The sequence below is a fragment of the Dipodomys spectabilis genome, unplaced genomic scaffold, assembly GCF_019054845.1.
Source record: "Dipodomys spectabilis isolate Male_0828 unplaced genomic scaffold, ASM1905484v1 ptg000119l, whole genome shotgun sequence".
In the NCBI taxonomy this organism is placed as follows: Eukaryota; Metazoa; Chordata; class Mammalia; order Rodentia; family Heteromyidae; genus Dipodomys; species Dipodomys spectabilis.
In genome coordinates this window covers 75578-93014 of record NW_024870796.1, presented here as the reverse complement: position 1 = coordinate 93014, position 17437 = coordinate 75578, and the positions used below count along the sequence as shown (strand labels likewise).

The window sequence follows — 17437 nt, the reverse complement described above, 5'->3', positions numbered from 1 at the left end:
CAGCCCTGCCTATCACAGCGCTGTCCCCACTAACCCAGCTGCGGGATCAGCCTAGGTGCCAACAGCTGGTCAAGGGAAAAGAAAATGTAATAAATACACCATGGAGTGTGAATCAGGTATCACGAAGCATGAAATTATGTCCCTTGATGGAACTGGAGAGCATCGTGTGGAGAAAAACAAACCAAGCTGAAATTTCTCTCTCGTGTGTACAATCTTGCCCTTAAAAATGAAATTTGGTGATGTAAAACAGGTTTGATAACAGCAGGAAAGTCAAGGAGACGTGGGATGAACAGAGTTAATGTATACTGTACACCATTGTACTCATAACCTCACATGGAACTGTAACCTCTTTGTCCAGCTACTTAATGATAATGTTTAAGAAGCATATCATATTTCATCTGATGGTGGCTCATGCCTGTAATCCTAGCTACACAGGAGTCTGAGAGCTGAAAATCATGGTTCAAAGCCAGCCTGGGCAGGAAAGTCGGTGAGACTCTTACTGCTAATAAGTTACCAGAAAGCCACAAGTAGGGCTGTGGCTCAAGTGGTAGAGCACTCTCCTTGAGCAAAAGGAGCTTGGAGACAGCACCCAAATCATCAGTCCAAGCCCAGGACTGGCAAAAGAAAAAAGTATGTGTATGTGTGAAAAATTGAACCATAGAACTATTGAAATTATTTTAAGATGTGGGAAGGGAAAGAAGGGAGAGGAAGAGAAGAGCAACTGATGGAAATGACAGCTTCAATTCCCATTGGGTTGTCTGTGATGACTGTGTGGAAGGTATGACTGGGGCCTGTGTCTGTACCTTCCCCTCCCCCCTAATGAACTTGCCTTCCAATCTGTCCCAACCCAGTGGATCTCTTCACATGACCAGAGTCCTGACACTGAATTCAAGACGAGAAAGCAGTGGTAGAACTACCTCAGGAGCCTACATGAGCTCCATTTTTATTTTTTAATCTAAGACCCCACCACCTTCTGCCAGGATGATCTCTCCTGCAACACTGAGTCTCGACGCAAGCCCCAAACTTTACCTTCCCAGCCTGGATCTCAAAAATACCCCTGTGTCTGTGGCCTTCCTGCTATCACCCAGGGTACAGGCTTGCCCTAGGACGAGGCCATGTTCTCACTGACTTCACTCTTTTCCTATTTATGGTGCCATACATAGGTAGTTCAAGGTCCAGAGTCCCCATTCTCCTGGCACAGCGCTCCATCCGTGTGAGGGAGAATGTCAGAGGAATGCCATAGTTTCACTCTCAGGTCCTGGTGAGCCGATCCAGTGCTCAGCACCCGGACCCGGGAGAGCTGACAGGAAATCTTCTCCATGAAGCACAACCATGGTCCTCCTTGTGCTCATACCGCTGTTCAGTCTCCTCCAGCTGGGGGCAGGTAAGTTATCCAGGACAGAGACAGAGTCTCTCTGTCTGTCTGTCTGTCTCTGTCTCTGTCTCTCTCTCTGTTTCTCTCTCTATCTCTGTCTCTCTCTCTCTCTCCTTCTTGTTCATTAACAGTTCGAGTTCTCTCCTTATAATTGCAGAAGAAGAGGGATAGACGCCTCTTTGTGGATTGTTTTCCTGGTTTCTCTTCATCCACCGCTGGACTCTGCCCATAGCAGGTGGCTGAGGGAAGGAATGGGAATGGGGCAGTGGGAAGGATGTGAGCATTACTGTAGAGAGACACCAGAAAAGTAGCCCAGAAACGCTCTGTGTGGTGTGTTGAAGAAGAATTGCAAGAGTGCCTCTCATTGCATTCTCACTCACTTCCTGATGAGAATTTTTTTTTTTTTTGCCTCCTTTCCATTTCTAGGAGAGGCAGCACAAAAGATCTTGGACATGAGGGAAGAGGCAGAAAGACTTGATTTTTCACATTCCCATTTCCCCTGCGTCTGGGCTTTGTGGCTCAGCACGGTTCAAAGTGTCCGCCCCCTTGTTAGGACATGGCGGCTGCACCTCCTTGCTGATGGCTGAAGGGAGGACAGTGGGGTGTGGCACACACAATGTGTGGGTCACACACAGTTGGTGCCTTGGGTGTTCAGCACCATGGCTTTCTCCCTGCGTCCTGTGTGGGAAAGCTAAGAATGGAAGCAGCTGCTGTAGGCAAGAAGAGTGAATGCAGCTAGGGCTGATCAGAGAACTAGAGAAACTCACAAACGTGGTCCCTTTACTCAGCAGCCCCTCACAGCCACTGCACTGACTTATGCTGGGTTCTCTAAAGCAAATCTAGTGACAAGCAGTGGTCCGCAGATGCTTTGTTTAGGAGAGGAGTCTGGGGAGCAAAGGGAGGGAGGAGAGGGAAAGCCCCAGAGAGTGCTCTAAGCAGCTCCTCACTGAAAACAACTGGAGTGCAGGCTCACTGGGAGCCTGAGGTGAGGAGGAACTTTAGAAGAACCATGCATACTGAGGGGCAGATGCATTCAAAGAGAGCAAGGAAAGGTTGGGAATTCCTCCCCTTTGTGTCCCATCCATTCAGGATCTGCACTGGAGGTTGTTAAATCTCAGGACCCCTGAGCCGTCCTACCCCAGACATGAGCAAGTGCCAAATGCAGGAGCAAGCTGGGGGCAGAGGCCAGGCTGCTGTGAGGGGCTGGCATGGGTGTGTCCCTTGTGCTGTGGAGTCCTCTGGGGTGAGGCGGTGCTAGGGACTCAGCTGCTTGTCCAGGCTGGCAGAGAGGCAAAGGACACGTTATAAAGTCAAGGTTCATCTAATAATGGCCTCTGTCAAGATTGTGTGAAGTTCATTTCAGAAAGATTTGTAAACTATACTTATATTTTATGTAAGTATATTGTATAAAGACATTTATATTTTCATATATACTTTTATATATACTATATATAAGTATATCTTTTCATAAAATACTTATAATAAGTATTTTATATATTATAAAAATATATAAATTCTATAAAATATGTAATATATAAGTATATTATTATAAACATGTTTTATAATACAATAGATCGAGAAATAGTTGGGATGCAGGATGTTGCCCATAATCTTAGCTACTCGGGAGGCTGAGATCTGAGGATCACTATTTGAAGCTACCCCTGGCAAGAACGCTTGTGGGACTCTTACGTCCAATTAGCCAATCCAAAAGCCTAAGTGGAGTTGTGGCCCAAGTGTTAGAGTGCCAGCCTTGAGTGAAAGAGCTAAGGCATAGCACTTAGGCCTTGAGTTCAAGCCCAGTATCAGCAGACACAACACACACACACACACACACACACACACACACACACACACACACACACACACACACGAACACAATTGATTCCAGGTGATTCAACTGTCAAGTTGTAGAAAAGGGGCAAGATGTAGCAAGAAAACAGACAAACTAAAGGAAATGCGGTCAATATAGAATTGAATCATGCACGAATAAGGTCAGAATCATGATGTAGAAACCACTATACCACAAGTGTAAAAGTGCGGGCTATAGAGATAGTATACCACCCTAGGAACACACTGAAGGAAAAAAAATCTCTGAAATAAAAAGTGGGAAATCTCTGTGTTAGGGTCATAATGGCATCTTTCAGATTGTGGCCAACTAAAATACTCTGCAAATTTTTTAATTAAGCAAGGAAGCACAAATAAATAGTTACTACAGTCAAAGAGTGTATTGTATACATCATTTATTGTATCCATGCAATATTTACAAAATATACTCCTGTATTTCAAGCAAACAAATTTCCCTGAACTGGAGAGCTATGATCAGAGAGAGAGAGACAGAGAGACAAAGAAACAGAGAGACAGAGAGAGACACAGAAAGAGAGAGACAGAGAGATACAGAGGGGGTCTTTGTTTTTTAGCAAACGAGATGGAAAAGTTGCTGCTGTGAATGCTAGTGGGACAGGTAGATGAATGGGAGAAAATGTGGGTAGAGCATCTTCTCTTGTCAGAGGGTCTGAAATTACAATGTGCCTCTCATTCATCTGGATAGTGTAATTCATTTCTTTCTTTTTTTCTTTCTTTCTTTCTTTTTTTTGGGGGGTCTGGTCATGGGCCTAAACTCTGGGCCTGGGCTCTGTCCCTCAGCTCTTCAGCTCAAGGCTAGTGCTCTACCACTTGAGCCACAGCACCACTTCAGGCTTTTTGTTTTCTGCTTTTTGGTGCTGAGGAATTGAACGCAGGGCCTCATGGATGCAGGCAAGTGCTCTACCAATGAGCCACCTTCCTAGCCCCAGCATAATTCCTTTTTGACACATGGTTTGTCATCTTGAAAGTTGAAATATTATTAAGACACAGCTCTAGGGATGGGTGTGAGGACCAAAGTGACTGGTGTACATGTGTTGTCTATCAAGTATAAGAAAATGTGCAATGGTCTCCCTGATAAGCAGATTGGAATCCAAAATGTAAGGTGATATGAAAAAATTAATCCGACAAGAAACAAAGAACTTCCACTCATCTGGTTGAATCACTACTAAATAACCCCATGCTGCTGATCACATATATGGTATATATGTGCACACCTGAGGGAAACCTGGAGGATGACACAGAACTAGAGGGAATCAGGGAAAAACATACAACAGCGGGACCCATCAGCTGCACTGGACATTGACCAAAATGAACTAAGCAACTCAATGGCAGCGATGGGAGGGAGGGAACAAGCGGGAAAGAGGGAACCGCCGATGCTATGCAGAACAAAAGAAATGTACATATCACCCAATGTGGAAGAAATAACTATTGCAAAGCTCATAGAACTCATAAACGTTACAGACCATGAGAGACAATTTGCCCCACGAAAGTTGGAATGTGTTTGTGACTTTAACTACGCATGACTATCCCACCATACTGTGACATTTGGGAAATTCTGTAACCACTTAATCACAATAAAAATTTGAAAAAAAATAAGAAGATGGATTTTATCAACTTAAAAATGGAGATGTGTGGATTGAAGTCATTTGTTTTAGGAAGGAGACCAGGGTGAAGGTCCTACCCCTTGCACATCATCTCCCAAAGCCACGCTCAGTGGCAAGCACTGACGTGTGTTTTGATCAGCTACCTTCTATGTCTTTACCTGCAGGCCAGTGGAAAGTACTTGGACCAAAACAAACCATCCAGGTCTGGGAGGGGGAAGATGTCACATTCCCCTGCTTCCTCTCTCCTGAGACAAACGCAGAGGCTATGGAAGTGAGGTTCTTCAAGGATTACTTCAATGCCATAGTCTTCCTCTACCAGGATGGGAAAGACAAGAGATACATGCAGATGCCGCAGTACAAAGGAAGAGCAGAGCTGGTAAAGGACTTCATTACAAATGGGCGTGTGTTCCTAACGCTACAGAAAGTCGTCTCCTCAGACACTGGTATATACGGGTGCTGGTTCAGCTCCAAAACTCATCAACAGGAGGCCATCTGGGATCTGGAGGTCACAGGTCAGCTAATTTCAGAGAACTCATAACCGAGTTGTCTTGCAGAAAGATTCTAGATCTTGTAAACTTTTGTGCGTTTAAAGGGTTCCCCCTATCATTTACTTAGCAGACAATTGCCTACATTTCCACGTGGCTATGAATTGTGTGCAAATTTCTATCATTGTATTGACATGTGGGAATTTGCGAGAAACACAGAAAAGCCACATTTTGAGAGGTGGAATTGGGAGTCTTTCTTAGAAAGCCAGCAACTGCACGTGGACTCTAGTTCCAAAGACCTGCAGCCCAGAACAGAGCTGCACAAAGCTTATGCACACAAAAACCACGTGTTTTGGGGTGGGGATCCAAGCTCAACAACAGCAGACAACATCTAGGGGAATACTCAAGGAGGAGCAGTCTCTGAAGCAGAGCTTTCCTGGGGCTCCACAGCATGATACATCTGCAATGCAGATTGGCCTGTCTCACATCTAGGCCTTTCAGAGCTGGGTGAAAAGCCCCCACCCACCCAGCAAGGCATCCACACAGTGGTGAGGACAAGGAGATGTTATTAGACCACAGTATTCTTATTTCAGTGTCCCACACATGGGTTCTTTATTCTTTTCTTTTCTCTCTTTTCTTTTCTTCTTTTTATTTCAGTCCTAGGATTTGGTATCAGGGCCTGGGTGTTGTCCTTAAGCTTCTTTTACTCAAGGCCACTTCCAGCTTTTTTTCTGAGTAGTTTATTGGAGATAGGAGTCTTATGGACTTTCCTGCCTGGGCTGGCTTGTAAATGAGATCATCAGAGCTCAGCTTCCTGAGTAGCAAGAACTACAGGTGTGAGCTACCAGTGCCTGCCTACATATGGGTTCTTGTCATGGTGACACCCAGACATTGAACTGTCACCTTGTTATATGGGAATTTGTTTGGGAGATACAGAGAACCCACCTTTTGAGAGGTCAAACTGAGAGTCTTTCTTATCAAGCCATCCACTGCAAGTACACTCCTGTCCCAAAGACTAGCAGTCCTGAGTGTAGCTAGCACAAAGCTTACAAAGGCCAAAACCACATGACTGGGGTGGTAAACTACACCTAACAAAAGTGTTATATGAAGCCAGGCACCAGCGGCTTACACTTGTAATCCTAGCTGCTTGCCCGGACCTCTCTATCCATCCTCTACTTGTCCAGTTACCAAACCACATTTATCTGACCTAGCAGGGTACAAATGCCACCTCCTGGAAGCTAGGGCTTCCCCTAAATAGTCATTCATTTTCTCTTTGGCTATGCTTGTCAAGTTTCACTTCTTTGTTCTTATCTCCCTGCTTACTCAGGAAATACCTTATTGAAAGTGGATTCTGTTTTAGTTACCTCACCAAATTCAGGTATTTAGTTAGCTATGCCTCTAGTACTAGCTATATGCTTATCAAATGAACAAGCTGTGGAAAAGCTTAGAGAGCCATGTGTTCGTGACTCACACCTGTAATCCTAGCTGCTTTGGAACTAGATCTGAAAATTGACCATCCAAGTCAGCCTGTGCAGTCCAATGTTCTATACTTTTATCTCCAATTAACCAGCAAAAACCTGGAAGTGTGGCTTAGTGGTAGCAGTCAGCCTTGAGCAAAACAAGCTAAGAGATAGCACCCAGGTCCCGAGTTCAAGCCTAGTACTGGCATGTGTAACACACACACACACACACACACACACATACACACACACACACGCCACAGAGAACTGCTATTTGTGTAAAAGTGTAAGGGATAATATGAAAGAAGGGAGGGCTGTTTTATGGATGAGCTTGATTAACCTGGCTTAGGACAACTGTGGGCTTAGGATATGATCTTTATGTTCATCTTTCTCTATTTCCTCCACAGTTTTGGGTTCACCTCCTCTCATTTCAGTCATGGGATATGTTGATGGAGGCATTCAGCTACTCTGTCAGTCCTCTGGTTGGGTTTCCCAACCCATAATGAAGTGGATAAGTCCAGACGAACTTGAGTTACCCTCAGACTCCAGAGTAAATGAAGATACACAAGGCCTGTTTGATGTGGAGACCTCCCTTACTGTCCAAGAGGATTCTGGGAGCGTAGCCTGTTCTATCCAACACAGTGACCACAGCCGAGTAGTGAAATCCAGAATATGGATTAGAAGTAAGTAGACATGAGTAGGTATGTGCAGCACTTAGAAGGAAAAGAGGTTCTATCTGGGGATTGTTTAATATTGTTTTATTTGTAAGGTTTGTTCTGAAAGACAAGTAAACAAGGTATGAAAATGAAAATCACCAACAGAGTTGCTTAGAATTCTTGGGAGTAGATTAACTTTCCTCCCCACAGATCTCTCCCCTGGAGATTGTTAAAAGAGTAACTAGTGAGAGGGAAAGAAGGAGAGAAATAGGGGAAGTAGATATAGTTAAAGTAAAAGTATATTGTGGGGCCAGAGGTGTGGATCAGTTGATAAAGAACTAGCCAATGAACAAAAGCATCAGGTACCAAGTTCAACTCCCAGTCCTGGACTAAGAAAAGAAAAAGAAAAAATATTGAATGCCTTACATAAATAGAATTGAAAGTTAAATTGTTTTCAAAAATTGAGAGGGAGATAAGAAAGTAATAATAGGGTTGCTAGGATCAAATTGCATTGAATGCACATATGAATATCACAATGAAAATCTTTTGTACTGATGATACACATTTTAAAAATCATTCATGGCTGGACCCTGGTTGCTCACACCTGTAATCCTAGCTTCTCAGGAGGCTGAGATCTGAAGATTGCCGTTCAAAGCAGGCCCTGGTAGGAAAGTCTGTGAGACTCTTATCTCCAGTTAACCACCAGAAAAACAGAAGTGGTGCTGTGGCTCAAGTGGTAGAGGGTTAGCTTTGACCCCTCCCCCCAAAAATGATCCATGGTTTTCCCCTTAAAACTTTTTTTATTATTGTCAGTCATGGAGCCTGACCTCAAGGCCTGGGTGCTGTCCCCTAAGCTTTTTTCATTCAAGACTAGCACACTACTGCTTTGAGTTACAGTGCCACAACTGTTTTTCTGGTGATTAATTGGAAATAAGTCTTCTGTAGTTTCCTGCCTAGACTGACTGCCCATGATCCTCAGATCTCAGCCTTCTGAGTAGCTAAGATTACGGGCTTGAGCTACCAGCACCTGACTCCCTTCAAACTCAATTGAAACAAAACTTAAGAAAACTAAAGCTATGATCATAAAAAAAGTTACTTGTTGTTATACTAAAGTTATTAGTCTATGAAAGAGAATTACAAATATAATTAAGAACTTGATGAGACCCCTTATCTGAGCCAATAAAGTAGGCATGGTGGTGCATGCCTGTATAATCCCAGGCTGTGATGAGAGATGTGAGTGGGAAGATCGCAGTCCATGCTAGCCTCAGGAAAATAGTAGAGACCTTATTCAAAAGAATAAACTAAAGGACTGGGAAGTTGGCTTAGTGGGAGAGTGCTCGCCTAGCATGCATGAAGCCCTGGGTTCAATTCCTCAGTACCACATAAACAGAAAAAAGCTGGAAGTGGTGCTGTGGCTCTAGTGATAGAGTGCTAGTCTTGAGAAAAAGAATCTCAGGGACAGTGCCCAGGCCCTGAGTTCAAACCATAGGACTGCCAGCAAATAAATAAATAAAATATATATATATATATATATATATATATATATATATATATATATATAAGTTGAACCTCAAGGGAGTAAACCAAAACAAATCATCATTAGAAGATTCCACTCAATAAAACACTTTTTTTCTGGCCGGGCGCTGGTGGCTCACGCCTGTAATCCTAGCTACTCAGGAGGCTGAGATCTGAGGATCGCGGTTCAAAGCCAGCCCTGGCAGGAGAGACCGTGAGACTCCTATCTCTAATAAACCACCAGAAAACCGGAAGTGGCGCTGTAGCTCAAGTGGTAGAGCGCTTGCCTTGAGCTGAAGAGCTGAGGGACAGCACCCGGGCCCAGAGTTCAAGCCCACAGCCAACAACAAAAAAAAAAAAAACACTTTTTTTCTTACACTTTCTTGACACAGAGTTGGTAGTGTCGGTTGGCTTTCAAACAAATGATGTAGCCCAGGCTAGCTTTGAACTCACAAACCTGCTACTTTAGCCTTTTCAGTGCTGGAATTCTGGGATGTGCCACCAAACATGACAAGAATGAAAACTTTTAACATATAGAAGAAATTTTAGAAAAGTATACTTGGGATGAAAGAGGATATTGGCCATTAGTGACAACCATCTGGTTTTGCTGGTAAACACCCATTAAGGAGTTTCTTTGGCTGTTTTTCAGATACATTTTTCAAGAGCTCACACTGGTTACTAGTTTCTATTGTATTCATATTACTCTGCATTGGTGGGTGTATTTGGATTGTTATGATGAGCATTTCATTCTCCAAATCCAAGGGTAAGTGAGAGGAAGGGGGAAAAAGAAAAACAGACAGGGAAAGAAGGGGTGGGGGAGAGAGAGAGAGAGAGAGAGAAAAAAGAGAAGAGAAGAGATGAGCTAGTGGCTAATTCATGATCCAATGTTGTCTAGATCATGGATTCTCAGACCTCTTAGATCTCTTCTGACAGCCCAGGGCTTCTTAGTCCCATCCTCTTGTTTCCAGGAATCACCGTCTTCACCCTCCTTTGTACTGATCTGAAATGACATCCTAAGGAATGACCAACATGGCCAAGATTTTCATACACTGTAAAGGAGCCAGATTTTTTTTTTTTGGTCATGGGGCCGGAACTTCAGCTCAAGGCTAGTGCTCTACCACTTGAGCCACAGCACCACTTCTGGCTTTTTCCCCCTGCTTATGTGGTGCTGAGGAATTGAACCCAGAGCCTCATGCATGCAAGGCAAGCCCTCTACCACTGAGCCACCTTCCCAGATGCTCAGATTTTTTTAAAAAATCATTTTAAGAATAATTTTCAGAAATGATAGGGCTGATACAAATTCTTAAGGATTAAGCCAATAGTTCATAAATTTTTTTAAAAGTTCACTATAGACAGGCAGGAGGCTGAGTTCTGAAGATCAGAGTTCAAAGCCAGGAAAGCCTAACACTCTTATTCCAGAAAACCAGAAATGGCATTGTGGTTCAAAGTGATAGAGTGCTTGCCTTGAACCAAAAAGCTCAGGGAAAGTGCTAGCCCTGAGTTCAAGCCCTACAACCAACAACAACAACAACAACAACAACAAAAAGTTCACTCCAGTTGAAACAAATTTATATTTAAGGAAATAAAAGTAAGATAATATAAAGTAATATTCAGCCTGCAGAAGATTTTTTTTGGTCTGTTGTAGGGCTTGAACTCAGAGCCTAGGTGCTGTCCCTGAACCCTTTTGTTCAATACTAGCACTGTATCACTTTGAGCCACATCACCACTTCACTTCTGGCTTTCTGGTGGTTAATTGAAGATTAACCACCAGAGTCTCATGGACTCTCCTGCCTGGGCTGGCTTTGAATGGTGATCTTCACATCTCAGCCTTCTGCATAACTAAGACTATGGAAGTGAGTCATCAGTGCCTGGATGAGAAGTTTTGTGAGGTTTTTGTTTTTGTTTTTATCACCAAGAACCAATTTTCTCCTCTTTGGAGGTAATATTCCATCATGAGGATATGGGCCATAATCTCACTTTCCCAAGTCAGCTGTCATCTCCCTGATAACCACCATCCTTACCTCCTCAGGAGCCTAGAGTTCCATCCTCTTCTCCAGTCTGAATGATCCTGATATTTTGTTAGAGTTTAGATAGAGTTCAATATAGAGACTAGGAGTTTGACACTAAAGGAGAATTCTAGGAGAAACCCTGCCCTCCAGACTCATAGCCTGTCCCCCCTGAGTGAGGGGCCATGTTTGTATTTGTACCTTATATACTATTCTATTAACCACTCAATACTTTTTTTGTGTGTTTCAGAACAAATTCTGAAAGAATTAAGTAAGTATCTTGTTATGTTTGGACCCTTCCATACACCATTCTCCTGAGGTCTAGATGGATGGGTTGAGCCATTTGTTCCCTATTGTGTTTCCCAACTAGCCAGAAAGTTTGGTCTATGGAAGCAACTTCTTTACTTTCCCCATTTCTTTAACTAGAACTGATCCTTACAGATCTGGGAAGTTTAGAAACAGGTAAAAAAGATTTATATGATCTGAAGAGAAACCAGACTACACTGGCCATTTTAGCATGGGTATCAAGCCTAGAAACTTTGAGATTATCTACAAATTTTGCCTATTGGAACATCTCATACAAGATAGGAACCTGAGATTTCATTAGCTTTTTGAAGTGGGTGTGGGCCCAAGAAACCTGTGGGGTGGTGTGGGAGTGCCTCCTTCAACTCCCTGTGATCATTTGAGTTTTCTCCAAGACTGTGTCACCATTGACTATCTGCTTTCTGTTTCAGAGGAGGTCCAGGATAAACTCGGTAAGATAAGTATCACATGAAGAACTTCCCTCCCATTTCTCCTCTTGGTCCCGTTCTGTGATTTGATTCTCTTTTGTGTTTTTGTTTGTTTGTTTCAGAGTGGCGAAAAAAACAGAGATGTGAGGGTAAGAGAAATTGTTCTTCCTCCCTCCCTCTTTTTCTCTTGTCCCTGGGTTTGTAAACTCCTACAACCTGAAGCCTATGGTTCCCTGCAGAAGCAAACGTGTGATGGCCTTCAAGGTCATGGAGACCCAGATACTATCAGCAGATACAGGCTGAAAAAAGGCCTTATTTGGCTTCATCAAATAGATCCTTGGCCTACAGAAGGGAACCATCTTTGGACTCTGCCTTCTCCCTGCTTCCTCTTCTTCAAATGGGTAATGACATGCCTAATCTGTTTATTTTCAGAATTGAAGGAAACCTGGAAATTTGCAGGTAAAGTGCTGAAGACATGAGAGCAGAACAGAGTCTTGGGTGGGCATAGGAGAAGCCGATGAGTGAGTGACAGATCTCTGATCGGAAGACCTGTGTATCCTGTGCATGATGAATCTGTGATCTACCTTAGGGTGCTTGTCACCATGGTATATTTTTCAGTCCTAATTAAGACACAAGAGAGCTGGGCACTGGTGGCTCATACCTGTAATCCTAGCTACTCAGGAGGCTGAGATCTGAAGATTGTGGTTTGGAGCTAGAAGGTCTGTGAGACTCTTATCTCCAATTAACTACCAGAAAAAAACAGAAGTGGAGCTGTGGCTCAAAGTGCTAGAGCTTTAGCCTTGAGCAACAAAACTCAGGGACAGCACCCAGACCCTGAGTTCAAGCCTCATCCCTGACCAGAAAAAGAAAATGAAAAAGAGAAAAGATACAAGAGAGTTAGTCATGAGGCAAGGGGAAGGGTTCACAGACAAAACTCCAGGATGTTGAAATCATGCAGGAGACCTAGCTGGTTAAGAAGTGAGTGAAGTTGAGCAGGAAATGATAGATGGAAGAAAAATGAATAGTGCAGTCTTTTGTGGGTCCCCCACTTAATGGGCTTACACAGAGGGACAGACATTTGGGGGATTGGAATGATACGCAGGTGTTTGTGACCTCAAATGATAGAGAGGCTCTCTGGCTGTAGATGAGGGAAGGGAAAGTCTGAAAAGCCAATGTCCAGTGGTGACTCTCCCCCTACGCCTCGCCTAATCTCAACCTGAATCCAAGCACTACAAGTGAGAGGAGGTGACTTCTGGGCCTGGTTCAAGTTCCCACTCCCTGACAATAACATATTATCTTTCTCCTTTCCCCAATGTGAATAGAGGCGTTGACTCTGGACCCAGACACGGCTCACCCCCAGCTCTACATTTCTAATCTGAAAAGAGTAACCTATAAACCAATTCCTCAAGATGTATCTGAACTGGACACGAGATTTGTAGGAAAGTGTTTGGTGGCTCATCAGGGTTTCCTATCAGGAAAACATTACTGGGAAGTGAAAGTGGGGCACAATAACTGCTGGAGCTTGGGAGTGTGTCAGGATAGTGTGGACAGGAAGAAGCTGCACGTGACCTTGAGTCCAATGAATGGATACTGGGTCCTTGAACATGAAAAGGAAGACTTTTATTTTGTAAACAATCCCAATAGAATTCGCCTCTACCCAAGAAGCAACCTTACACGAGTGGGTATATTCCTGGACTATGAGTGTGGGACCCTCTCCTTCTTTAATGTAGATGACGAGTCTCTCATTTATACCCTGACATGTCGTTTTAAAGGGTTATTGAGGCCCTACATACAGCTCAATCCGCACGATGAGGAAAAGGTATCTCCCATAGTCATAGCCTCACTGTCACGCAAAGTGAGCTCTCCTTTTACAATGTCTTCAAACCCTCCCACAAGAGAAACTGAGGCTTGTCCACAAGTGTCTGACCCCTTGATCCCTTGTATGTTACCCGGACAGACTCACACTTCAAACCCTCTTTAAGCACCAATGATTCTTTATCAGATCCAGAGACCTTCCCAGAAAATATTTGTTAATCTGAGACAATAATTCCCACCTCAAAAGTCACAGGGAAGCCGGATGCCAGTGGCTCATGCCTGTAATCCTAGCTACGCAGGAGGCTGAGATCTGAGGATCATGGTTCAAAGCCAGCCAGGGCAGGAAACTCTGTGAGACTCTTTATCTCCAGTAAACCACTAGAAAACTGGAAGTGGTGCTGTGGCTCAAGCAGTAAAGCGCATGCTTTGAGCTGAAGAGCTCAGAGAAAGTGCCCAGGCCCCGAGTTCAAGCCCCACAACCAACAAAAAGAAAAGTCACAGGGAATTTTATAGAGATGATCAGAGTTAGGTTTGCCTTTTTGCCAATGGCACAGTACTTGTTAAGGATGCATTCTTAAATTACATTTTTCCCCAATATGACCTCTATCTGTTCTACATTCACTCAATTTTCCATCATTTCAATAAGCTTCCCTTGGACTACGTTACTCTCGTATCTATTCTGTTCCTAGACAAAGAATTGAAGAGGGCAGACACTTGCTAACTCAGTCTGTAAGGCCCACAGGACCAATGCTAAAATGTCAGACATTACACAAATAGAAAGCAGAACCACAGTTGCATGTTCCTGATGAATGGTTGATGCAAAATTCCTACATAAAACTTTAGGAAATCATTTAGTAATGTATGTCTAGGCATGGTGGCACATGTCTATAGTTTCAGCATTTGGAAGGCTGATGCAAGATAATGAATTTGAGGTTAACTTGGGTTACATAGCAAGACACTATCTCAAAAATGCAAAACAGAGAAAAAGAGAAGAAAGGAAGGAAGAAGAAAGGAAGAAAAGAAGTAAGAAGATGGTGATGATATGTATCTATACATATAACAAATTTGCAAAGAATGGTACACATATGTGTATATACAGCCTGGGTACAGATATCGGTGAAATATGATTTAGGCTGATAATCTAGCTAAGGATTGTGCCAGTGTTTATTTCCTGACTTTGACAATGTACTATAATTATGTAAGATATTACTAACGAGGAAAAGGTACATTTGTTACTCGCAGTGAGATTATTTTCAAATAAAATAATTCTTAAAAATCAGTGTAGGCACCTATAGTTGTTGGAAAATAAAGTTATTATTGGAAAAAAGGTGATTCATATCAATATATGATAATTGGTAAAAAAAAAAAAAAAAAACTGTTGAGCAGAATTCCAGAGATTTAACTAAGGTTGAATTTGAATACAGCAATAATCGAAGAGAGATTTCTGAGTCATAGCAGACAAGGATGTTCTATACCCTACTCCCACAAAAACACTGAGTCAAAAAGAATATATTCATATTGTGTTAGAATACCTCTTGGTGGTCTCACACCTGTAAACCAAGCCTCTTAGGAGACTGAGATCTGAGGACCATGGTTCAAAGCCAGCCTGGGCAGAAAAGTTTGTAGAACTTTTATCTCTAATTAACCATCGAAAAGCCAGAAGCTATGGAGCTGTGGCCCAAGTGGTAGAGCACTATCCTTGAACACAAAAGCTTTGGGAAGTACCCAGGCTCTGAGTTCAAGCCCCAGGACCAGCACACACACACACACACACACACACACACACACACACACACACACACACACACATACACACACACACACTCAATAAAGTTGCCTAAAGAATCTAGAGAATCACACCTATAATCCTAGCTACTCCAGATGCTGAAAGCAGGAGGATTACCACTGAAATCAGCCTGGGCAGAAAAAAATTTGTGAGCCCCTATCTCAAAACTAATCAGCAGGCTGGGAATGTGGCTTAGTGGTAAAGTGCTCGCCTCACATGCATGAAGCCCTGGGTTCAATTCCTCACTACTACATAAACAGAAAAAAGCCAGAGTGGTTCTGTGGCTCAAGTGGTAGAGTGCTAGCCTTAAGCAAAATAAAAAAAAGCTCAGGGACAGTGCCCAGGCCCTGAGTTCAAGCCTCAGGACTGGCAAAAAATATAACCAGCAATAAACAAGGTTGGATGCATGTCTCAAGTGGTAGAATACCAGCCCATTGATTTTTTTTTTTTTTTTGCCAGTCCTGGGGCTTGATCTCAGGGCCTGGGCACTGTCCCTGAGCTTTTTTTTATTTTGCTCAAGGCAAGCACTCTACCACTAACCCACATTCAGCCATCTTGTTGAGTTCTGAGGGAATCAATTATATGATTAGTGATTGGTTCCAAGAGCATTTGAGGAAATGGATATTTTGAAGTAGCTGAATACAGAAACGTTGTTGTAACCCTGCTGATTTATCTCTACATATGTTAATGATCCTCACAGCCATAAACCATAGCCATTGGACCTATTTTTTTTCTACTAGACAGAGATTACTGGCAGTTACACTGGACAAAAGTCCACAAGTTCATTATGTGAGTTCACTGTATTTGAGACTCTGTGTGTGTGTGTGCTTGCTCACATACGCGCACACACACACACATGTGCACCAGTCATGAGTCTTGAACTCAGGGCCCGAATGTTTGTCACTGAGCTTTACTGCGCAAGGCTAGTGATGTATCACTTTGAGCCACTTCGCAGGTAGTTCCTTGGAGATAAGAGTCCCATGGACTTTCCTGCCTGGGCTTGGCTTTGAACTGCGACCCTCCGATCTCAGCCTTCTGAGTAGCTAGAATAAGTGTGAACCACCAGAGCCCAGCCTGGCTTGAAATTATAAAGGAAAACCTTTCTCTGTCTTCAGAGTCTATCCAGCTACTTGTCTGCCCTCTATCCCTATCTCTGAACCCTCTTCTTTGCTCTTCCAGCTTGCTCCCTTGGTCTTTTCCTTTCCCCACACATACTAATAAAGATGCCACTACCCTCTTCCCTGAACCTGTTCATTACTCAATGGCCGGTTTAAGCTTAATATGAGACTTCCTCTGCCTCCTCATTCATTCCCTCTTAACCACCTAGGGGTATCTTTAAGCACACCTTGGCCTACATTTCCCCCCTCACCAACCTGTCTACATATAGTGGCCTTCAGATCTCTACCCCGTAGCTTACCCATCCCCTGGTACCTTTTCATGCCTCTCTTCAAACATCATGGATTTCTGGGAGTCCCTGGGGGAGGTCCTGCACGTGCTTGTGCCCCTTTGTGCCACAATTTAGACCTTCCCCCCTCTCCCCAGGAGAGCATCGGTAAAGTGGTTCCACCAGGTGGCTAGAGCTTGCACTTCCTTCCCACCCACCAGTAGTGAAATTGCACTATGTGGCCTATGGAAAAATGGAGTGAGGTGGAGCTTCGTTCTTCTTTATTGAGCCATCTTAACACAGTCTCCCACGAGTTCCAAGCTCTGGATATGAATAGTGACTGTGAGTTGTTCCAGGGCATTTCTTTTCTGATTTCCCCACTGCAAAGAGATCTATGGTGGGTTCCCAACCTGTAGTTGTCTAGTCCAGTCCAGTCTAGTCCAGTCTAGTCTCTGTTGCTTTTGCTGTAACTGTGAGGAGAGGGAAGATCAATAAGAGCCATCCTGATTTCCTACAGCCCCAGCTCCATCCACACAGAGATCTGCCCAGCCAGCGTAAGCGTCCTTTCCTGCTCTGAAACTCCGCAGCTTTGTCGCCTCTTCTGCAAAACTTTCAGCTACCTTTGCCCTCCTTCTAAAACCCTAGAGGGACATTTTCCATGGGAATTGTACTGTATGGGTTTCCTCCCAGAGATAGGATATGACGAGGACTTCCTTGTTTTGTTCTACCCATCTTGGTTTTTATAACAAAGGGCAGA

At 43.5% G+C, this 17437-nt stretch overlaps 1 protein-coding gene across 1 annotated transcript; it reads left to right on the top strand.

Moving 5' to 3' along the window:
* Positions 1 to 1332: 1332 nt before the first annotated feature.
* On the top strand, positions 1333 to 16874 carry LOC122115386 (butyrophilin-like protein 8). The gene is made up of 7 exons (XM_042688827.1): positions 1333 to 1384; positions 5007 to 5354; positions 7195 to 7470; positions 11699 to 11719; positions 12128 to 12154; positions 13018 to 13550; positions 16839 to 16874. Exons 1-7 carry the CDS (start codon positions 1333 to 1335, stop codon positions 16872 to 16874), a joined length of 1293 nt encoding a protein of 430 aa, XP_042544761.1.
* The last annotated feature ends 563 nt before the right edge of the window (positions 16875 to 17437 follow it).